The sequence below is a fragment of the Phaseolus vulgaris genome, chromosome 9, assembly GCF_051622355.1.
Source record: "Phaseolus vulgaris cultivar YP4 chromosome 9, ASM5162235v1, whole genome shotgun sequence".
Classification (NCBI taxonomy): Eukaryota; Viridiplantae; Streptophyta; class Magnoliopsida; order Fabales; family Fabaceae; genus Phaseolus; species Phaseolus vulgaris.
The window spans coordinates 31,055,565-31,078,815 of record NC_143506.1 but is presented as its reverse complement, the minus strand read 5'-3'; the positions used below and the strand labels follow the sequence as shown (position 1 = coordinate 31,078,815).

The window sequence follows — 23,251 nt, the reverse complement described above, 5'->3', positions numbered from 1 at the left end:
AAAAATTTAGTTTTTTTTAAAAAAATGTAATTTTCAATTATTAACCTTGTTTCGGTGCGTCTAATATAGTCTCATATCGTTTAGAAGTCGAAGTCAAGGGTAGTTTAAATACATCTTCCTCTCTTAACTCACTGAGGCGCCTTTTAAGGACAAAACCGCGACGGAATTTCAAGCTCCAAAACGGACAATACTTCAGATGCGGTAATTAACCCTAACAATGTTATCTCAACGAACTTGAGTTCAGAACAAGAGGTGCACCATTGCTCGGTATGACGAGTGGGGAAACGGCTCGGGTGAATCGGGAATGTTCTCGGGCTTGATGGCGTCGAGGTTGCTCCCCTTAACACCTTGGTTGGGCCATCTTGCATAGACCCAAATAAACCCTATCTTTGGCATCACAAGCTTTTTCCCTAATGTACTTCTTCTTTTTATCAGCATAGAGGTTGTGAGTACTAACCAACTCCTCCACGAGCCATGGGGAAGTAAACTCCGAAGGGCATGCAGGCACCTCCCTGAAGACCTAAAGATAGTTCCCATAGGGCATGGAGTGAAACCTATCCATACGCTTCTTGGGAGCCTTGCTAGGGTTCACCACTTGCCTAGAGGACCCCTTCCCGGTGCCTCACATTGAGTGAGGTGGTAGGGGTTGTATAGAAACGGAGACCCCCTCTGAACGGTTGGACAAAGTCTGACTTGATGAGGACTCACTAAAGAAGGTATAGAGAAGGAGGCCATGAAAGCGTACCAAGAGGCAAAAAACAAACCTTGTTGAATAAGAGGTTGAGAACGACGATCACAAGTAAGCAAGGATGCAAGAGTAGCAGGAAAGGCAGAAATGCGAAAAGATGCATTTTTCGAAATATATCAGGAGAAGATTCTAGAAAAAACAGAGTGGGGAAAATTCAGGTGATGGGACAACACCTGTCATGACAATGATGCGCTGTCACAAGGGAAAAAACCGTAAAAAGAAAAAATGTTTAATTGCCATTTTATTATTTTCATTAATAAATAATTTAGGCGGGAACGACTTGATCGATTCTTCCATCACAAGCTCTTAAGGGCGAGAATTGTGATACTTGATAACTTGTTCACCCATTGCTTCATCATCCAATGATCACCTCGGCTTTTGAGCCGGGACTTGTGTGTCTAAGAGCTCGGGGCAATTACATGACTTCCCTAACTGAGCCTTTATTGCTATCAATGGCCATCATGAGCAAAACAACCTAATTAATGAACCTTGAGAGGATACCACCTCACTATAAATATCAACTCTCTAGGAAGTATAATTTATCTCATCTCATACTCTTAATTCTCATACGGTTAAGAACTTATCATCTTTGTGCACCTATTGACTTAAGCATCGGATAGTCCTTTTCAGGTGGACCTCCTCCTCTCATCGGAGACCAATTAAAAACTCGTTCCCCGAGGAACATCCTATCCTCGACGAGTTGCACTGCTCGAGTTCATTTCTGGTAGGAACAAACCTAATTAAAAATAACACAATCTTGTTAATTTAAAGTTTCAAGAAAGTAAATAAGTCAAATCATAAAAAAAACTGTTCAAACTAATATAAAACATGAATTTTTTTTGTTTATAATAGAAGTATAAAAGTATGTCTCGAGTGGAATCTCATGTTAACTCATCACTAAATCCGTATAAGAGTGTTTTTTCTTGCACCTCTACATTTTTCTTCCTGCACCCCTACATTTTTCTTCCTGCACCCCTACATTCATATACAATTACAAAAGTATCCCTGGGATTTTTTAAGAACCTAAAAGCAGCATACTCACTCTTTCTTTCTTCCTTCTCTGCAATCGTTGTGCACCTTATTCAAAGAGCAAACAAAGGGCAAGGAGTGGTGGTGCATTGGATTGTTGTTGGTGGTTTCTTTTGTGGAGGTGGTTCATTTTTCGACGACTTGGTGGTGTTTAGGTGGTGTCTACAACGACTTTGAGTTTGAAGAAGAAAGTAAGTAATATTGTTTTTGTTTACGGATTGGGTGTTCCATTTTTTGGGCGAAATTGAGATTCCACAATGTAATTTTTAGGGTTACGGACAAGTCAATCCGTAATAGGGCACCAAATTGATTGATCTAAGAATGAACTGGATTGTTGTGTCCGAAATGAAATCGGATTTGCAATTTTGGTAATTGGTTTTAAGCCCATCCAGGTTAAAAGAATTGAATCGTAAGTGTTGTCATATACTCGAAAAATTAAAGAACGAAATGAATAAAAAGTAAGTAGTTATAAATATCCTTCTACCTTGGTGTTTGTGAAATGAAAAATGGAACTTAAGGATGTGGATACTTATAAGGGAATATGCACATGTTGTGTCCTTGGGGGAGCAACTTTATAGTTGGTTCATGAAGATGTTTTTATGGTATGGTCCCTAAAAAGTAATGTAATGATTAATTGGCCTCATTATATCATGCAATACATGATAAAATGTCGTGACAATGATATGCCTCTTCTATATGGTTGTTTAATCACACTTCTCATGTTGCTATATGACATGAACTTGATGGGAGACTCATTAATCATGTTAGGGTGGAATAATTTCTTCGAAAAAAAACCATGAAGAAAATGAGTATCTTTGAGGTCAATGGTGTGTGGCAACTTGGAAGGTCTGACGACGAACATGAACAAGAACACGAAAACATTCCATTGTCTCAATAACATGTTGCAGGCGGTCATCCTCAACCCAAAATTCCTCATGATTCGATGATGTTAACACAAATTTAGGGGGAATTCAAAATATACATGAAAGTATGTTAAACATGAGGTTGGATATCAACACTATCAAGACACGTTTGAGTTGAATCGAAGAGACATTTCACCAGCTTCAAGGCAATGTACAACATTAATTACATTTTTATTGTGTTATTATTCTTATTTATGTTGAACTTATTTTGATTTTCGGTTAAATTAAATGTGTTATTGGACATTATTATGTTTGTAATTTTTTTAAATTCCCATGCCACAACATCATTTAGGATTCTAATGTAATGACTTCATCTATTTATTGTATTATTTCATGTTATCCGATATTTATTAATGATAAGCAAAAGTTGTTATTTTATTGGATATAAATTGAAATAAAAAAATTATACATAAAAAATAAAATATAATTTTTTTTCATGTTATTAGTCAATATTTCATAATATTTCTGAAAATATGTGAATTTTATAGTGCTATTAGGTTTAAATTGTACATTATTTTTAAAATATATAAATTATTCAAAATATGAATAATATTAATTATTTTATTACTATTATAATTATTAATATAATTATATATACAATATACAAATTTAAATATTAGAAAATTTATTTAATAATTTCAAAAATATTTAACTATACTATTAATAACACCATATAATTATAAATAATATAAATAATAAAATAAAATTACAATATCAACAAAATATATATAGTTATATAAAATAACAAATGTATATAATAATAAATATTATTTTCATAAATTTTAATATATTTAATAAATTTATTTAAATTTAACACAAAACTATTTTTGTTACAAAATAAGAGTAATTATGAATATTATATATTAGAAAAAAAAAATTAACTCAAACCTACATAAAAAAAATACCATAACCCATTATTAAAATGTTTTTTAATAAGAAGGATAAATTTATAAACTTACATTTTACATCTTTAAAATAATTTTTAAATTATTTCCTAATTATCACATCACTCACAAGTTTCAATACATCATTCTCACAAATTCATTATGTCATCTCTCAATCCAAATAACATCACATATCCTCACACATCCTCTTTAATTCACTTTCTCCCCTTCTCACAAATTCTCACATCAATCCAAACACAAGGATAAATCACCTTCTCCTAGCGTCAACAATCAACCAACAAAACACAAGGATAACCATCATGGAAGCCATCAATGATGCCTTTTGAAATAAAAATAATAAGACTTATTTTGGTATTTTAAAAAATGTAAAGGTGGAGGAAGAAAACTGTAGGGTTGTAGGAAGAAACACCCTAAGTATAAGAGTGTGTTAATTTGAATTAGATAAAATTTGACCCAATTATAAACAAAGCTCAACCTAGTCTAATTGGGTTGAATTGACAAAAGTTGAGCGGTGAAATAATCTAAATTACTGAACAACTTCACTTTAATTATAAATTATATAATATTAATTTTTTTTATAAAATTACATTATATTATACAAAATTGTGTAAAACTATAAATTTTTATAATTTAAATAATAAAATTATTTAAAATAGATCATTTATATAATTTAAACAATAAAACTATTTAAGATATATTATTTAATAAACTGATTACAAAATTATAAATACATACATTCTAAACAATAAAATTATTTAAAATACATTATTTATATAATTTAAGTTACAAAACTATTTAAGATATATTATTTATGTCATTAATCGATGAACTAACTGATATATAATCTTTAATAAAAAAAATATTCTTTAACAATTGTTCTATTCCTAGATTTTGAAAATTTAATAACTTATCAAATTAATTTAACACAAAATTTAAAAATTACACACAACTTTATATATGTTTTTGTAGTCCATGGCTATTATTTAAAAGACAGTTGACTAGGTGTATAATGTTGTAAGAAGTAGAAAACATAGAAAACGCAAAAGTGAAGGCATGCAGGGAAAGAAACCAAACCACCTACCACGCCACCACCTTACTGACTCAGAGTAAAGATTTGGCCAACAACCTTCGAAAGGCGTTGTTTTTAAGGTTTGTGTTCTGTTCCAGTTAAGTGAGTTTCATCGCCCCTTTCCGGACTTTCCCACCTACCCTTTCATTCCTACCTTCCTTCACACAATAAAGGCGTTACCTTTTACACCACCCACACTCTCATTTCACAAATCTCATTCAAACACTCTTCCTAAAACAATGGCGCTAAGTTTGGCACATAACGGCGCACTCACCAAAACACCTTTTTCTTCTTCTTCTTCTTCCTCTTTCGTCACCCATCGGACACCTCAGACCGTCCCTTTCCGGACCCAGAGGCGCTCCCTAACCGTGCGCGCGGAGGCGGCGGCGACGGTGGGGAGGGAGTGTAGGGTGAAGTCGGTGAAGGCGAGGCAGATCGTGGACAGTCGGGGGAACCCGACGGTGGAGGTGGATCTAGTGACGGACGAGCTTTTCCGATCGGCGGTGCCGAGTGGCGCGTCGACGGGGATTTACGAGGCTTTGGAGCTGAGGGATGGGGACAAGAGCGTTTACGGTGGGAAGGGCGTTCTTAACGCCGTTAGGAACATCAACGAGGTCTTGGCTCCGAAACTCGTTGGCGTCGACGTTAGGTAACGGACTTTGTTTCTCTGTTGGTTAATTATTGATTTTACTGTTTAACGTATAAGTAAAGAGAAGCCAAAAGGAACGAAGGGTAGGTGGAGTGGTAGAAGGAATTAACATGGAGCGTTGTGCTGTAGATTCTAGATTCAGAAGGTTTCGTTGGAATGTTTGGAAGAGAAGAAAAGTGAAGAGTAGTACTGCGTTTATGTATGAGAAAAAGTTTGTAAAATTGAATCAGCCAGTCAAGGGTGGCTCGAACTTTACCAGAGAGAGGAATGAATCATAAGGGATGAAAGCTGATTTTCCGTGTGTGTTTGGTTATCACGGTTTATCAGGATTTATTTTGTATAGTGTCAAATGTGATTTTGGTGAAGTTACTTGTTTCTTTAGTGTTACGTAAAATTGATTTAGCCTCCAAATTTTGGTTTGACTTACGGTAGTAAAAAATAGCTTTTGCTTTAGGTTGAAGATTTTACACCGAAGTTTTGCTTTTACATCAAATTGACTTTTTAGGAGAAGACATTTAAACATAATTAACTTTACATCACGAATAATTTTAACTAAAATAAATGCAATGCTTCCTTTATACCAGCATTTGATACTGAGTAATCTGTTATTAAAAGAAGATTCTAGTTGTTGGAGCCTTTGTAAAGTAACTGGTACTAGAGCCTTACAATCAATATCAAAGGCATATTTTGTGTTTTTCTTAATGATTAATGATTCTTAAATCATTACAAAAGTTGGTAGCCTGAAGTCATGCTGCAGCAGTGTGTAGTGTTTCCGTGGAAACAGCTCTGGATCAAACGTCTCTGAACTAGGTGTATGTAGCACACCATACATTGCGATTTGGATGCCACTTTTGGAGTGCTATGCTTGGTTCTTGATACTGTTTTTGCTTTCAATGAACTATATCTCCATCATTTCTTCTTTAGGGTTGTTATTGTTTTTGAAATAAAGAAAAAAAGAAACCTGTTTTATATTTACATGAAATCTAAACAAAAATATGGGGTTCTGTTTTTGACATGCTGTGCTGTACAACTGACATTTATGATTTCGTGTTTAACAAGGAACCAAGCTGATGTTGATGCTATTATGCTGGATATTGATGGAACTCCCAACAAATCAAAACTAGGGGCTAATGCAATATTGGGAGTTTCACTGAGTGTATGTAGAGCTGGTGCAGGAGCAAAAGGAGTGCCTCTGTACAAGCACATTCAGGAGATTTCAGGAACGAAGGAACTTGTTATGCCAGTTCCAGCTTTTAATGTTATAAATGGGGGCAGTCATGCTGGAAATAATTTGGCTATGCAAGAATTTATGATACTACCGGTTGGAGCACCTTCGTTTGCAGAGGCATTCCGCATGGGCAGTGAAGGTTAGAAACCTATTTCTTTGTTACCGACTGTAATACTGAGGAAGTATGCATGGACATGTAATCATGCATCTTTTGCATGCGTTTTCTTATCTTTTGCATTCAACTTAATGACTTCTTTTTTGGTTAATAACTCAATCATTATGGTGAGTGCGATTTTACGAGTTCAGATATTAGTTTTCATGCAAATGTTGTTAGTGTATATGATTTTATGGTTACTCTAAACACCAATTTTCCTGATTGCATATTATATATTGTTTATAGGATACATTTCACGACTTTTTTAATCTCATTGGCAGTGATCTAGATATGGTGACAATAACTTAACTTGATTATTTCTGGTAGAACAGTTTATCATGTATTAAAGGGGATAATCAAGGCAAAATATGGACAAGATGCATGTAATGTTGGAGATGAAGGAGGATTTGCTCCCAACGTCCAGGATAACAGGGAGGGGTTGGTTTTACTCATGGATGCCATTGAGAAAGCTGGTTATACTGGCAAGGTGGGTGCTGCTTTCATTTTGCTAATTGCATAATTTGAATATTCACTTGTGCTGATCTGGAAATAAAAATCCATGGTGCAGATTAAAATAGGTATGGATGTTGCAGCTTCTGAGTTTTACACCAAGGATGGGAAGTATGATTTGAATTTCAAGAAGCAGCCAAATGATGGAACTCATGTTCACTCTGCTCAGAGTCTAGGTCAACTCTATAAAGACTTTGTAAAAGACTTTCCCATTGTGTCAATTGAGGATCCCTTTGATCAAGATGATTGGGGTTCATGGACTTCCCTGCTCTCTTCAGTCGATATTCAACTTGTAGGAGATGATTTGTTAGTTACAAATCCAATTAGAATTGCTGAGGGCATCAAGAAGAAGGCTTGCAATGCTTTGCTTCTAAAGGTTATCAGTCTTCCCCAATTTTTGTTTCAATTATAATTCTTAATTGCTAATATGTAATGGGATTATTTCATTTCATTCTATCTATCTTTAGTTTAGTTTACCCAACATTTCCTCTTTGCAGCTTGCTTTCACATAATTGTATTTATTTGAATCTTATCAAAACTAATGAAAGACCAGTTGCATGTGGCTGAATTTGTAAAGGTTTCAATGCACTTAATACTTCAATTGATGTTTCTGTTCTCCATGGACTGCAGGTTAACCAGATTGGTACAGTAACTGAATCTATTCAGGCTGCACTTGACTCAAAGGCTGCAGGTTGGGGTGTCATGGTTAGTCATAGGAGCGGCGAGACTGAGGATAATTTCATTGCTGATCTCTCTGTTGGCTTGGCCAGTGGACAGGTTCTATATCTTTAATCCTTTGTTTGGTGAATAAATATTCTTAGCTACTTTAAATTGTGTGTTATCACTTTCAGACTGATTATCCATGTTCTGTTCTCCAGATAAAAACTGGTGCTCCTTGCAGAAGTGAGCGATTGGCAAAGTATAATCAGGTAATGGAATATTGTGTTGCCTCTTTGATTCAAGGTTTTAGCTCACAGCCAATATCATGAACATTTTAAAATAACTTAGAGATCATTTGTGGCTGACCTATGTTTCTCAGTTTCAAACTTCATTTATATTGTTTTCAATAGATGAAGTATCATTGATCCTTCTTTAGCATTGAATTGCTAATATCATGTGGATGGTTTGCATGATAATGAAATGATCTAACATACATTCTCCACCACAAATGCATTCAATTTCTTTTCAGCTTCTTCGAATTGAAGAACAAGGAAGTGTGAGATATGCTGGTGAAGCTTTCAGATCACCTTAGAGTGAAGACAACTGATAAAAGATAAACATATTCTAGAATGATTCAGTGCAGGAATAATTTCCTTCATTGATTACCAAGGAAAATCCTGAGTTTTGATATAGCTGTAGCCTTTGGGGGTTTTCAGATATACTTGATAAGTTAGCCTTAAGATGGGTTCCATAGGTGTAACTTAGTATTTTCTAAAGAGAGTACTTGTGAATTAGTTTCTCTGCTTTTACGGCAACAATTCATAATGGTCTTTCCCCTTTTAAGAAGGGAGAAGCTTTTATAGTTATGTTTTTAGTTCACTTCAATGTTATTTTCTATTCACTTTCATACTTTCTTTTTGCAAATCTATAATATACTTGCAGAATGGCATCATATTTATAGTTCATTTGAAATTGTATTTTAGACAATCTTGAAGTTTTGGATTGTGGAATTCATGATATTTAGTTTGAGATACAGTTCTAAATTATAGAATCTAAAATAGATATGGTAATCATCATATTTTATAATTAATTTAAAATTATATTTTAAATAAAATTCGAGATTATGAAATTTAGAATATTGTTTTGGAGTATGAAATTTGAAATATGGGTAATCTTGATTCATATTTCAAATGTTGTAATTTAAATATTTTAAATTATCTAATCTGAAATTTTAAACATGATTATGGATTATATTATGAAATTCATCATATCTTTTGGATGGTAAATTATCTAATTTTGAATATAATTTTAAAAAATGTTTTTAATTATCTAATTCGTAAATTATTATTAAAATAAAATAACTATAAGTTTTTAGAAATAATAAATCTGTAATATAGTATTCAATAGACTGTTTCAAAATCTATTTGAAACATATAATCTGAAATTCAAGAGGTCTTATATTAGTTAGGCAAATTATTTCTCTACTGTGTAAATTTGAATATGTACTCTCTTTATTTTGTATTTAAGAATTCAGAATTCAGAATTCAAAAAATACAGTTCGAAAACCAAAATCAAAATATCATTTTGAAAAATTAAATCTGAAATGTAAAAAATATATTTTGGAAAAGAAAATTCAGAACACAAAATTTCGAAATACATTTCAAAAAAAGTTTCCGAAATTCAGAAATATGTTTTGGAAATCCAAATCTGAAGATGTATTCCAAAAAATTTATGGAAGTATTTTTTTATCCACATCCTCATTTCATTTAAGGTCCTTTTTGTCATTTCACAGGGATGTTTTTGTCATTTTAGTAAAAATGTCGTGTGTATGTTAAAATTGACATGTGGCCATTGAACTTAAACATTTCTCTCGAACAAGCTTATGTTACCACCAAGGGTATTACATTATGCAGTCAATTTCTTCCTCCACCTCCATAATTCTTGCACCTACATAAATATTTTTATTCTAAAACTATCATTCGGTAAAAGTTGCAAAGTTTTTTTTTTCTCATTTCTAAATTATATAATCTGAAATGTATTTCAAATTATAGAGTTTGAAATTTTAGGGTATTAGGAAGTGAAAGTTGAATTTTTTATTTAAATTTTTTGAAGATTTTTGTAATATCAATTTTGATGGAATATGATTAGATACAATTTTAGCTTGTTTAAAAAAATCTTTCCTCTTTGACTAGATGCAACTTGATAATATGCAATTAGAAAAAGATGAAGGTAGAGAAAGATTTACTTTTTTGATATTTTTACCTAGGTTCATTTGTTAAAGAAGATTATGTTAAATTCGTAATCAACTTCTCCTATGCAGACTACCATAGAAAAATACAACTAAATATATAAATATATATATATATATATATATATATATAAATAAAAGATCTCTTGAAGAAGAAAGGTTGGCGATTGGCAACTACAATAATATTCTTTATGTTATTATGATATTTAAGAAATTCACAAACCCTAGTTTGTGAGAAAGAACATGATTATGTTCATTAGCAACCTAATCAAATATTTATTTGTATCTTGTGTCTGTCTTCAAACACGACCCTCTTTTAGTTAGTAAACATGTGATCATTTAAATCACGTCCTTTGTACTAACGAAGTTATTTATGGTTGAGTTCTAAACAATACTATGTTTAGTCATAAGTGACCCAAGTCCAAACAATACTTATTTGTTTAGCTAAGAGTGACTAAGATCCTATGTTATATATATATACATATATATATATATACATATATATATATATATATACATATATATATATATATATATACATATATATATATATATACATATATATATATATATACATATATATATATATACATATATATATATATATATACATATATATATATATACATATATATATATATATATATATATATATATATATATGATCTCTTGAAGAAGAAAGGTTGGCGATTGGCAACTACAATAATACTCTTTATGTTATTATGATATTTAAGAAATTCACAAACTCTAGTTTGTGAGAAAGAACATGATTATGTTCATTAGCAACCTAATCAAATATTTATTTTTATCTTATATATATATATATATATATATATATATATATATATTGAGAAAAAGGAGTTGTTTAGAATCCATTTCTAGTTGTTATCAGAGTTGGAGAAGTTCTTCTTTTACAAGTTACATACCCACATACAAGTGTAGAGAGGCCTTACATGCTCTTCATGCAACATTAGTTGTATATCTCTTTTTCAAGCATCTACCCACATATAAGGCATGACTTATCATTTATAGAATTGATATATTTTTTATGAAAAGTTAGACCAATATCATCTTTTTAATATTACTTAAGGGAGAGAAAGATAAACTTTAAAGACATTAAGTCTAAATGGGAAGAAGATAACAAGTTAAGAGGGAGCTTAGAACAAGAAAAAAGACGAAGAAGAAAATGTTATTTTTTTTCTTTTCCCCTATAATATTGTAGTATTCTTTATCAACATAAAAGAGTGAAAATTATCTTGTATTTTTCTTGAGACATAACACCTCTTTTAGTTAGTAATCTTGTTAAATTTTTTTTATCACATTTCTTATAAGCATTTTTTTTTATCTTTTAGTTAGTTACTCTTTCACTAATTAGCATCTTTGTCCCCTTCTTTGCTTGAAAAAGTATTTAATTGTCTTTGAAAGGGAGGTGTTAAATATGGGAAGTTTGGAGGTATGCCAAGGATGTCATACAAAATTATAACTGACCCTTTGCTATGTAAAGGAGGGAAATGTTCTCTTTTTTAGCAAGGATAGTGTATGAAGGAATGCCGAAATTTGGGAAAGAATAAGCATCCTACTGGGATGTTGAAATGCACGCTAAATGTAATATGTGAAGGGTTTTAGAAGATCACAAGATAGACATTTCTTGGAGGATAATCTAGAAGTGAGAGTTGCAATTATGGTCTACAGTTAAACAACCTTGATGGCTGAAGAACACTCCAAGAGGAAACCATGAAGATAAAAGTGGGGGAAAGTTTTGGAGTAATGCAGAGGTAGTCTTAATTGGAAGGTTTCTTATAGTAAGGGTGACTTATTTGTTTTGGTGAAGTTATACAAGGAGAACATATGATGTGCAAGTTTGTGTGGTTTGATTGGAGTCACGTTGTGTTGAGTATGGATGAGAATTATATGTTTTGGTTGTACATATTTGACTCTTAGATTAGCTATGTTTTAGTTGTCTTGAACAACTATTTTGGGACTGTTGTTTTTTTCCTCCAGAGAGTATTTTTTTGGGGTTATGCATATTCATAACTGTCGGTTGTAATAGGGTTGGACCATCCTTAAAATGCTTCACATTTATTTATTCTTTTGTTGATAAAAAATATAGGAGTGATTGTTGTTTCAAAGAATATTTAGTGCGTTATCATTACAAGAAAATCATTAAATAATAACTAAATTCAGAGACAAAAAATAATTAGTCACTATATTGACTAAATTAGATACTAATTTAGAGACTAAAAGATTATTAGTATCTAAAGTAGTTTCTATTATTAATAAAATATTATAAATTGATATCTAAATTAGCTACCAAAGTTTTAGATACTAATATTTTAGATTCTAAATTAGTCTCTAAAAATTTGATCTTTTTGATACTAACATCTGGTACTAATATTTGATCTTTTACTAAGTTTCATTGTTATTTTCGAAATTATTTTGAACACATGTTAATAATTCAAATATGTCTTTAATTGAAGTCTTATTTAGTTATCTGAATAATCTCTTAGATGCATGATTCAAAAAGTAAATTATTAAAAACCTTATGAATAAATATGCATTGAGACAAATCAATAAGGTACTATATAAATTAGTACACTCGTGTTTCATTAATGAGATTCAATTGTCTTTAACTAACACATTTCGTCAATAGTCAACTTTAATTTATGCTAAACAAACTCTAACTCCCCTTTAATTTATTGTTATTGCTAATTTTTTTATCACTTACCAATATATTTTGAATTGTGATTTACTAATTTCACTATTATATTAGATTCGTTAAGAGACAATTTAGGATCATCTAACCACAATTATATTATCATGATTATCTATGCTAAATATCATTTTAAATTGACTACTAAAACGATAGTTATCAATGCCCCCACAACATAAAGACTCATTTGAAATGATACTTTAATTTCATTATGCTACAAGGTTATAATGTTATTAGTTGCATCTCAAAAGTTACACAAATCTATCATACTACTTTGAAGAACTCTCTTGAAGTTCCCATGAGAAGCTTTCACCCTGCAAATTAAATATATAATCAAAAACAATTTTGACATTTATTTAGCGTAAGACATACAAATAAAAAATATTTATTCCTTGTCATATTTTCTAAATGCATTCATTATCCATCCACGCATTAACAATTTTTTACTTGTGTGGATTTACCATATGTCATTTACATATTCAACAAATAATGAACATGGTGAACAAGTAACATCAAATTGTTGAACACACCCCTAAAATGCATCACGACTTTGGACATAGTATGGAACACAAACTAATGATGCTTATAAGAATGTGCAAGGAAAGAACATCTAAAACTTTTATGATGAGGGAACATAGTATGGAACAAAAAATCCACTAGTATTTATAGCAAAGAAACTACAGATTTATTTATCAAAATCTTTGCTCAAACGCATTGGAAAAAAGAGGCATATATAAAACAGAACATGCCATCCATCAGCAATTTAGATCCTCTTGTGTGTAGCTTCCAGGTGCAATATTGGATACCTGTATTTTGCGCGTTAATGTGACCAACCAGAGCTAGAGCTGAATAGCTGGACCAGCATATACCCCCTGACGCATATAAAGATCACTAGGTGATTCTAACTCTGCGAGCCAAGCATATTCCTCCTCTTCCCCATCACATACAGGTGCATTTCCAGCTGCTGCAGAGCCACAGGCATCAAGAAAATCACTCGTAGAAATCCATATTTAACTCACTTCCTAAAAAATGCATGAGTTCTATAAAAGAATTCTAATTTCTATAAGGGCATCAACATATTTTCAGAATTAAGAATTGTAATTCAATTTTTTCATTCCCTAATCATAACTTATTTTGATCCAATGATATATAGCACAGAAGGTTTTAAGCTGTTGCAGGTCAATTGTGGCTGATGCAATCCATAATCATGTAACAATTGCATCATGTGATATGATCTGCAATTGAAACCTTGATCACTACAATATAGTATGATGTATACAAAAGAAGCAATATTACTAAGCAGTTACTTACCGAATGCTGAATAAGGATAGTCATGATAGTAAGTACACTTCCTTTCTTCTTCAGCATAAGGAGGAGTGAGAATGTCTAGCATCGCACAAGGTGTTACCGCTGTAAAACAGTGCAGATTTCCACCATGTTTGGGATATAAGACTGATGTTTCACACGGTGCATTCAACACCTTATCAACTGCTAATTTTGCTAGTCTAACTGCCCCAGAGAAAAAAAAACTCAATTAACAAGTAGGTTCAATATATGGATACAGTAGAGCGGAATGCATGAGCCATTACATGATGATTTTCACGTTGTCAAATTTCAAAAGATCTACTGAAGTTCTATATAAGAATGTATATTTAAGTTCTCAATGACCGAATTAGCAAACTAATAACCAACATAGCATAATGATATTACTTAATTACTTGTAAGCAATTCCATTATGAGGACTTTAATCACTTTCTAAGTTGATCATAAGGCACTGCAAGTTTGCATCAACTGCCATTTTTTTTTCCGCTTTATCAGTAAACTAAGGGGAAAGGAATATAAAAAAGTCAGCAACTCTCCACCCGAAATAACCAAATGAAGGGATAATGGAGATGAAACAAATAGCAACAAGTTATTGGGTTTTGTATCGTAATATGTAGAGTAAATCACACTAGGACCCCCTCCTTTTGGGTAACATTACATTCGTACCATCTCTGTTTTTTGACCCTACAAAAGATCCCCTGAAATCCATAAAAATGTGACAGATGCACTCCCTGTTCTGTTAGGGGACTTTTTTTTAACATAAAGCCGTCAGATGAGGTCTACATGCCTCTTTAAAGCTTTTATCTTCCTCATTGCAACTAAATTACAAAACACTAACATGATTCTCGGTCCGTGTTGAAGAAAACCCCCAAAATGACAGCAATAACTTTGATTGAAGGAACTATACTTGAGTAATTTTAAGAATGAAAATGCATTAAAATGTATTTTAGGTATGAATATGCCATTAAACAGACAAGGGACTTAAGGCACAATCGACCTAATACATGGGTAGACGATCTAATCATGTATAGTCTAATCCTTTATCAATCAATACAATCTTGTCTACGACAACCCATCAAAGTTACTTAGCATGTATTAGGGAAAAAAAGTCTAACATACAAAAGTTCAAAGTCTACACAAAAGAATACAAAGGTTACACAATGTTACGTGAGGTTTAGACCATGCTAGATGGAGCGCTAAATCTACACTATCTTGACAATGTTACACCATGAAGCATTAGACGCAACAAAAGTTTAGACAATTATATACATACAAAGCGCTAGACAAAGGTACACATAGTCTATCCAAAAGTGCAAACGACTGGACACATTGCAAGAGTAGATACACTGCAAGCCTAAACAAAGACTAGACATTACGTGAATACAAGACAAAATCTAGAAAATGTCAGCATGAAAAGTAGACATATTATACACATTAATATAACAAGATACAATTTTGAATTGCTTGATAGTCTCTAGTGATAGTTTCCTAACTTTGAAACAACTTCTGTTTCATGCAGAAAAGACTAAGGATTCTAAGTGATATATGTAAACTTATTGCTATCTCGTAATGCTCCTATGTGTTAGATCATGAGATTGTCTACTAAACGACTTAGAAAGAGTGAACAATATTTGTGAAACCTTCATTGTGTGAATCTATTCTCTCATACAAGGAGCATTTATAAATCATATCTCTAGTTACAGTATCCTTGTAATCAGTTTTAAACAACTTTTGTTACAAGGTCAAGAGGAGTAACAGTGTGTACTCGAAAAAGCCAAAATTGGCTTAATGTAAAATAATACTTGTATTTTATCTTAGGGGGAGATAAAGGGATAGCCATAGTCACTTTGTGCACTTGGGATAGTCAGGGGTAACTTTGTGTACTAGCCAAAAGTGACAACAAATAAAATACTTGTAATCAAATTTGATCAGCAAAACCTTTTACGATTTGTAAAGAAGAACTAGACACACCTCAGATTACGGTGAACCAATATAGAAATTAAAAGTGTTAATTTTTGCATCTATTGCTAGTGCACCAACTCTTTTTTTAATAAGCTCTTACGAAAAAATTTGTTAACTATTATTTTATTAGCTCTACTCAAACCTCCCTTCTAGAGCTAATTTGTTATTTTCAATTGGTATCAAAGTTAGCCTCTTAGGTTAATTCCTTGCATAGCATAAAGAGTATCCAAATGCTGCAAGGGAAAACAAGAGTCAACCAGTGAACGAACCACCTCTATTCAAGGGTTAAAAATCCGACTACTAACAGAGTGATTGTATTCTTCGAATCATGTCATATCAACATGATGGATGTTATAGAGAGAATGTAATGTACATCCTAGTAGACCGCAACAACAAGCTCGTGCCTAGAATGTAATGGACAAACAAGCATAAACAAAGATATTAATGAAAGGCTTGAAATATGCTGATGTGTGCAATATCTCGTACAAGTATACGAATTTCCTCATTGTCCACAAGTAGACTAGTCTCCAAACTCATTTTCTGGTGAACTCAAAGTAGACTCGACCAAACCCAATTCACTTGTGGTAAACTTGTGAGTTTGAGTTTGAGTCACTAAGTCCATGGTTGGGCACAAAAACCGAATGAAATGTAGTCATCCTATGTTTTGAAAACATATATCATAGGGTAGCAACTTCAAACGTACCTCTAGGGTTTGATTATATCTCACACATCATCTTTGGCCACCTCTGCTTCATGTTGCATCTTAAGCCCTATTCACATCTAAATTGTTTAAAGACATTTAATAGAGGAATTTTCATATTCAAGCATCATCTGGTCAGTACTAGATATGATTTTGAACCTTGTGCCTTCGTGCTAGAAGTTAAAATTGTAATGATAAAAATTGTGGCAGAGGCTAAGAAAGCATCAATGAAGAAAGAAGGTTGAATAACATTGAAGAGTTTGATGAGCAAAGTGAAGGAGTGGATACCACTTAAAGTAGTGGGAGGATGTTCAAAAATAAAGGAAATACAAAATTTAGTGATGGTGTTCAAGCTACTTTAAATCAATTGTATAAAAGGTGGGATAAAGAAAAGGTTGATGGTCAAGTTGTTGAAGTTTTCTACACAAATGTCTTTCTATTAAATGTTATTAGAATCTGACTTTTGCAAAAATATGAGATGATTGGGAGATATGGTGTTGGCTATAAAGATCCATCTTATCATGTTGTTAGAGAGAGGCTTCTGGAATGTACAATGCAAAAAATTGATCTAATCCTTGAAGAGTAAAGGGAGGAGTGGAAGAGAATATGTTGCACAATTATGTCTTATGGTTGGACAAATAAGAAAAGACATTCAATTTAACGGCTTAATTGACTCTAGCATGTGTAGATGAATTAAAAGCATCATGGATGGGTTTGTTTAGCTCTGGAGAGTGGAAACAAGCAAATTTGGAACATATATTGAAGGGAGAAAAGTTGAGAATGTGGTTTTGTTATAATTATAGAAATAAGGAGTTGATCCTATATAATCAAGAATATCTAGATTATATATATATATATATATATATATATATATATTTCCGTATCATATCTTTGTTATTAGAGGATATCAAATCTACTCTGCTTATTACATTGATTTCTTTTTCTCAGTATAGATAAAGCACTCGTGCTGTCTCAATAAAATTCCTAAGGAGGATAATATGTGCTGTGCAATATAAGGAACAATGTCTTCAAATTTCAATGAAAAATTAATAAGGGCAGCCTCACCTTATTCAAAAACACAGCAGACATAAAAATTAATAATAAAATAAGAGGCAAAAATGAAACAAGGAGACTAAATAAGAAAGCCATAAGTAAATGAAATATACAAGTCAAACCTCGAGGATATCCAGGTCCTTTACTTTCTACGACGAAGGGAGGCTCAACCCAGTCATAAGCTTTCACATGCAAAGAGCCATAGAGAAGTTTACTGAATACAGTCATCCCAGGATGATCATGGAGTGGAATGACTGAAGAAGTTGGGAAACAGAATATACACATCTGCACCAATTGACATTGCTTACTTTTAAATCCAAATCTTATTACACACATTAGATTATCGCAAGAAAACAATTATAATGAAAATGTCATGACAAACCAATTCACAAAATATAATGAACAGTTTGGCTATATATGAACTAATGAACCGTACAATAAACACCTTATACTAGTACCGAGAAGGCAAGACTAATGAAAAATCCATAACACGGACATATAGACATCAAGCTAGCAGGCTTGCAGCAGTGCAGAGGCAGCCTACTAACACAGCATACATACAAACACATAAATGTTGACATCATAGTGCTGGAGTAGGGAAGAAAAAAATAAGATAGATGGTTAGCATATTGCTACTATGCTGACGTTGAAATTAGCCAACATGTTCATATACTGACATGAAAGGATAAAAGCAATGATATCTTAACTGTTTTGCTCAATCATCCAACATACACGCAGAATCTGACATTAAAACATTGCTACCAAGAAGAGTTTGAAATTGGCCAACATGTTCATGTACTACTTGCAAATGGATAAAACCAACGATATATTAACACTTTTGCTCAATCATCCAACATAAACGCAGAATCTGACATGAAAATATTACACTTCCAAGAAGAGATTGAAACTGGTCGACATGTTTATGTGCTACTTGCAAAAGGATGACATCTTAACTCGTTTGCTCAACCATCCAACATTAACGCAGAATCTGACATGAAAACATATTGCTTCCAAGAAGAGGTTGAAACTGGGCAACATGTTTGTGTACTACTTGCAAATGGATAAAACCATATTTAAAATATTTTCAATCATTCAACGTACAAGTAAAATCTGGTATGAGCCTGATTCCAGTTAAAAGGAGTACAAAGTGCTCAAATGGCACCGCTTACGGTTTCGCCTTTTCTTCTTGGTTTTCTGCATTGCAGTTTTAGCCACTATTCATGCAAACAAGAAAACAAATCTAGGCTCGGATGCAGAGCAAACTACTTGCCAGCCAAAGACTTTGATATGCAATAACTAACAACAACACCGAGCTAATATAAATAGTTGTCTTACTGTGGTGGTGCATACTAAAGTGGTAAAGCTCACCGTAAAACTATCACAATCATGAATGTCCAAATATGTTATTGGTTGAGCCCATCGAGCTACTCTATTAAGTACATTAGCACCAAAAAAGCCATGCCCTCGATCATTATCTGCAGTTTCTTCTTCAAGGCCAACATCAGCAGGTTGAACAGTGTCTGCCAAGTCACGAATAATTAACAATAATCAAGATTCCATTATCCAAAGCAGCGCAACATCTGCATTTCAAAGTTCAAAAATATATGAAAAATAATCTGGATTTAGATAGGAAATCACCAACTTACAAAATTCTGCAGAAACAATAAATACCCTCTTAATATGCACAAGTAAAATAGTGGTAACGTTCATCTCGCTAAACAGATCAAACGTGACAACAATTTACCAACATCATATTCGCTATTCATTGAATGATTGCCCAAAATCCGTGACATCAGAATGCAGCAACAGGCCAAATTCCCCACAAATCTACTCTTCGAAACACCCTTTTCAACCCCCAAAAAAACAAACGGGCAAAGCTACTTTTTTGTTCCACAATTCATCTTGGACCTCTCCAAGAGGTAAAATAACCTAGATTAATTATTAATTACAAAAAAAAAAGAAATACCCACATTGCAATAAAATAACCTAGATTAATTGGTGGTCGCAATAAAATTCGCAGCTTTCACATTTTTAAAGTTGTATTGCTCTTCGCCATTGTGCTCAGTTTTTTTTCTCTCCATAGATTAATTAGGAGTATATTCATTTTTATTCTTCAAAACCAAACCAATCATAGAACTTTCATGCATTACAATGTAAAGCAACATCTAGAAAATCAAAACCAACCAACCATAGCGCTTTAATTTAATCGTAAAAGACCATGCTCACCCAACAATGTTCCCAAGACTCGAAAGCCCAATTTGACAAACAGAACGTTGAGGACGATTGGAGAAAAAAAATGCAAACTTGAACTTCGAGAACAACCAAAGAGACATACCCAGAATCGAAGAGAGCTTCTGCAAAGCCTGGGACGAAGGAGGAGGTGTTCCAGAGGGTGAAAAGATGGTTTTGCAGTGGTCATACAATGTCTGAACCTTGGAGCTTTGGGACCTCATACTCAAGTATCTGCGTAATGAAGAGAAAACCATGTCCTTTGTTCTCTATTACTACCCTCAATTCTCAGATAATACTTGTCGTGATCTGAACACGCTTTTTTACTACAATTTGTAAGGTTCAAAAACAAAGCCATTTCAGTTCAAGGAAAATGCCATCTTTTTCCCCATTTCCTCTGCCCCCATTTTTTCACCTCAAAATTTAACTTCTTATAAACAATATTATGATCCTACATTAGTTTTATATGTTTTTTTTTCGTAAATTGATATAAATTCATTTCATATTTTCTGAATTGGATAAAAAAAATTATTTCAAAATTGGATCGTCGTAATTGTGTTGATTTCTTGAATAATTCTTTTTTTTTATCTATTTCAGAAAAACTAAATAAAATTAATCTATTTAAGAAAAAAAACCGTTTCATATTGATATTCAATAAAAAGAATATGCTAAACTTGCCTTTTTTTGCATAATTATATAACAATTAATAATGATATTATAATTTGGAGATGTCTCGCTTTTAAAGACGAATATATTCTATGAATATTAGTTAAAAAAAATTATTGAAGGATGAGTCTTTGGAAATATTTTATAAATTTTGTATATAAAAAGACTTATTTATTCCGTAAGTAAATGTGGAGAAAAATTTGTAAACAAACACATTCAACAATTATATGATCACAATTTTTCACAGCAAGAACACTACAATAAAATGGTGTACTGGATAGAAAAAATAAGCCATTGCATGAAATTATTAGAATAATGTTTAATAATAATTCAACTTCCTAACACTTATCTCAGAGTCAATAAATACATGTTATTTTCAAAAGTATAATTTATACAATATCTATCTTTGTTGAATACTTCTTATAAATTATGATAGGGAAGAAAACATAGTATATCTTACTTTTTATCCTTTGGGATGTTAATGTTTTTATATTGAAAGTCTTAGGAAAGTTGACTCTAGAAGTGGTGAAAACATCATGCTTAAATATTCATAAATTTTTAAGGCATACAAAATTTACAAACTTCAAAACCAAGTTGTGGAAGAAGTTATTCATATATAAGGTTAGAGAATAAAACTTTTATTCAATCTTTTAACAAGATATCAATATTACAAATGATAAGTTAGGCTATCCAATACATACAACTTTCAACAATAAAACACAACTTATCAATTTCAAAAAAAAAAAAATCAAAAGAGAGAGAAGACAACATCAAATTATATTGGTTCACTCTATAATTATACTTCATCAAGTTGTCCAACTACACTAACTAAACCAAACCACTATATTTTTCAAGTTTTATACACACTCAACAAAACAATAAAAAAAAACCATCAAGAACACAAGTCTTGATGTGATCATGAAAATGGAATCTTTAATTAAAGTAACACTTGGAGAAGAAATATAAAAAAAAAACAAGTTAAAGAATATAAAAATGTAAATAAAATAGAAGAAAACCTCCCACGTGTAAACATATTAGCTTGAAAAGAGAATAGGATAGTAATTCCTATGATAACTTATTTTAGGGTAGAATAGGAATATATGAGGTGTTTTAACACTTTGGGTAGAAATTCAATTCTCACATTATAGCTAAGACCTTATAAATAGGAAACCTTATGAGCTTGTAAAGCACACTTTAGAAATACAAAATCATTTTAGCTTTGATTAACTTTAGAGTTATTTTCTATTCTTTTGTGAGTGTTGCTTACTTAGTTGAGTTTTTCTAAGTGGTCTTTCTATTGTCTTTTTGGAGTACTAAGAAAGTTCCAAAAGACTTGGTAAGGCAATCACCTCCCTATTCCATTTACTTTTGTCATATTCAATATCTTCCATTGCTTTGTTCCATTCAATTTCTTGCATATTAATTGTGTTCATACTAAACTTTCACTCCTTACCTCTTCCACCTCCTAAGATTGACAAGAACCACAAAAAAAATCAAAAAAAACAATTTGACCACCAACCCAACCAAACATAATCCAAGATTACATCAAGAAATTCCATTTCTTTCAACACCATATACCTCTCAATCTTTTTGAATTTTCATCCCTCAAATCACATCGAAAATTCATCAAAAAAATCTTAAGCCCTTCCTCCATTAATCTACAACAAACCCCAACAAAGAACCCACCAAAAAGACCAAGAAAATCAACTAAGAACATCACCTCTACCAACTTATTGTTTCTACCACCTATCATCATAGTTCTCTCAATAACTCTCCAAGAACCTATCTTAAATCACCTCTAGCCTTCTAAGAGCCTTCATATCCCATAATAAATCCCTTAAACATCTTAACCTTTTTCTAATTGCAACCTTAACCATCCTTTCTCAGCCTAAAAGACCACCAAGACTCACATTTTTAGAATATTAGTGTCTTGTCAGTTATGTTACACCTTTGTATCTTAAAGTGAACTTTTCTTGACACCTTTGGTAGCCTAAGTGGGTTCTTATCAAGTTTTGAACTCTAAGAGAGACTTGATTCAACCTCTTGTGACACCCTGAAACAAGAGAAACTTAAAGACCCAGTACAATAATCTTCTTAAATTTAAAGTTAAAGTTTATACACGGTATTATATTAACTAGTTTATAATTTGTGTTAAGTATTCTATATATACTTTAAATTATTTTATACTTTCTGTTAGATATATTATACTTATGATAGAAAATTAGGTTGTAGATGGAGGTTGAACTAGGTTTTTATCAAGATGTATGCTTACTTAGTGGAGAAGGACATTAAACTAAACATCAACATCAAGAACAACTTTGGGTGGAAGATATACTTTTCATTCTTAATGGAAGAGAACTTTCTATCTTATGTAAATAAAATCAAGTGATGTGTGTGCTGATAAATTGACATTTATTTATATAGAATCATTTCATTAGTATAATAAGCTTCCATCTAGTTTGTTCTTAGAATTCTTTATGATTAG

At 32.1% G+C, this 23,251-nt stretch overlaps 2 protein-coding genes across 5 annotated transcripts; one reads left to right on the top strand and one right to left on the bottom strand.

Moving 5' to 3' along the window:
* Window positions 1-4,590: 4,590 nt before the first annotated feature.
* ENO1 (enolase 1) lies at window positions 4,591-8,781 on the top strand. Its single transcript, XM_068625640.2, has 7 exons — window positions 4,591-5,323; window positions 6,383-6,690; window positions 7,038-7,192; window positions 7,274-7,591; window positions 7,846-7,992; window positions 8,094-8,144; window positions 8,405-8,781. The coding sequence occupies exons 1-7, from the start codon at window positions 4,914-4,916 to the stop codon at window positions 8,465-8,467; spliced, it is 1,452 nt and encodes a 483-aa protein (XP_068481741.1). The 5' UTR covers window positions 4,591-4,913; the 3' UTR covers window positions 8,468-8,781.
* A 4,208-nt stretch (window positions 8,782-12,989) lies between these two features.
* On the bottom strand, window positions 12,990-20,505 carry LOC137820082 (2-aminoethanethiol dioxygenase, putative (DUF1637)). Of its 4 annotated transcripts, none has more exons than XM_090295591.1 (6): window positions 20,207-20,505; window positions 19,240-19,451; window positions 17,994-18,156; window positions 14,145-14,342; window positions 13,640-13,797; window positions 12,990-13,147 (listed from the first exon to the last, which is right to left on the bottom strand). In XM_090295591.1, exons 3-5 carry the CDS (start codon window positions 18,154-18,156, stop codon window positions 13,673-13,675), a joined length of 486 nt encoding a protein of 161 aa, XP_090151717.1. In that variant the 5' UTR covers window positions 19,240-19,451; window positions 20,207-20,505; the 3' UTR covers window positions 12,990-13,147; window positions 13,640-13,672. The 4 variants fall into 4 exon arrangements, with proteins under 4 accessions (XP_090151717.1, XP_068479972.1, XP_090151716.1 ...); XM_068623871.2 differs by having other exon boundaries at window positions 19,240-19,391; window positions 20,207-20,501; XM_090295590.1 differs by lacking the exon at window positions 12,990-13,147 and having other exon boundaries at window positions 13,426-13,797.
* Window positions 20,506-23,251: the final 2,746 nt, after the last annotated feature.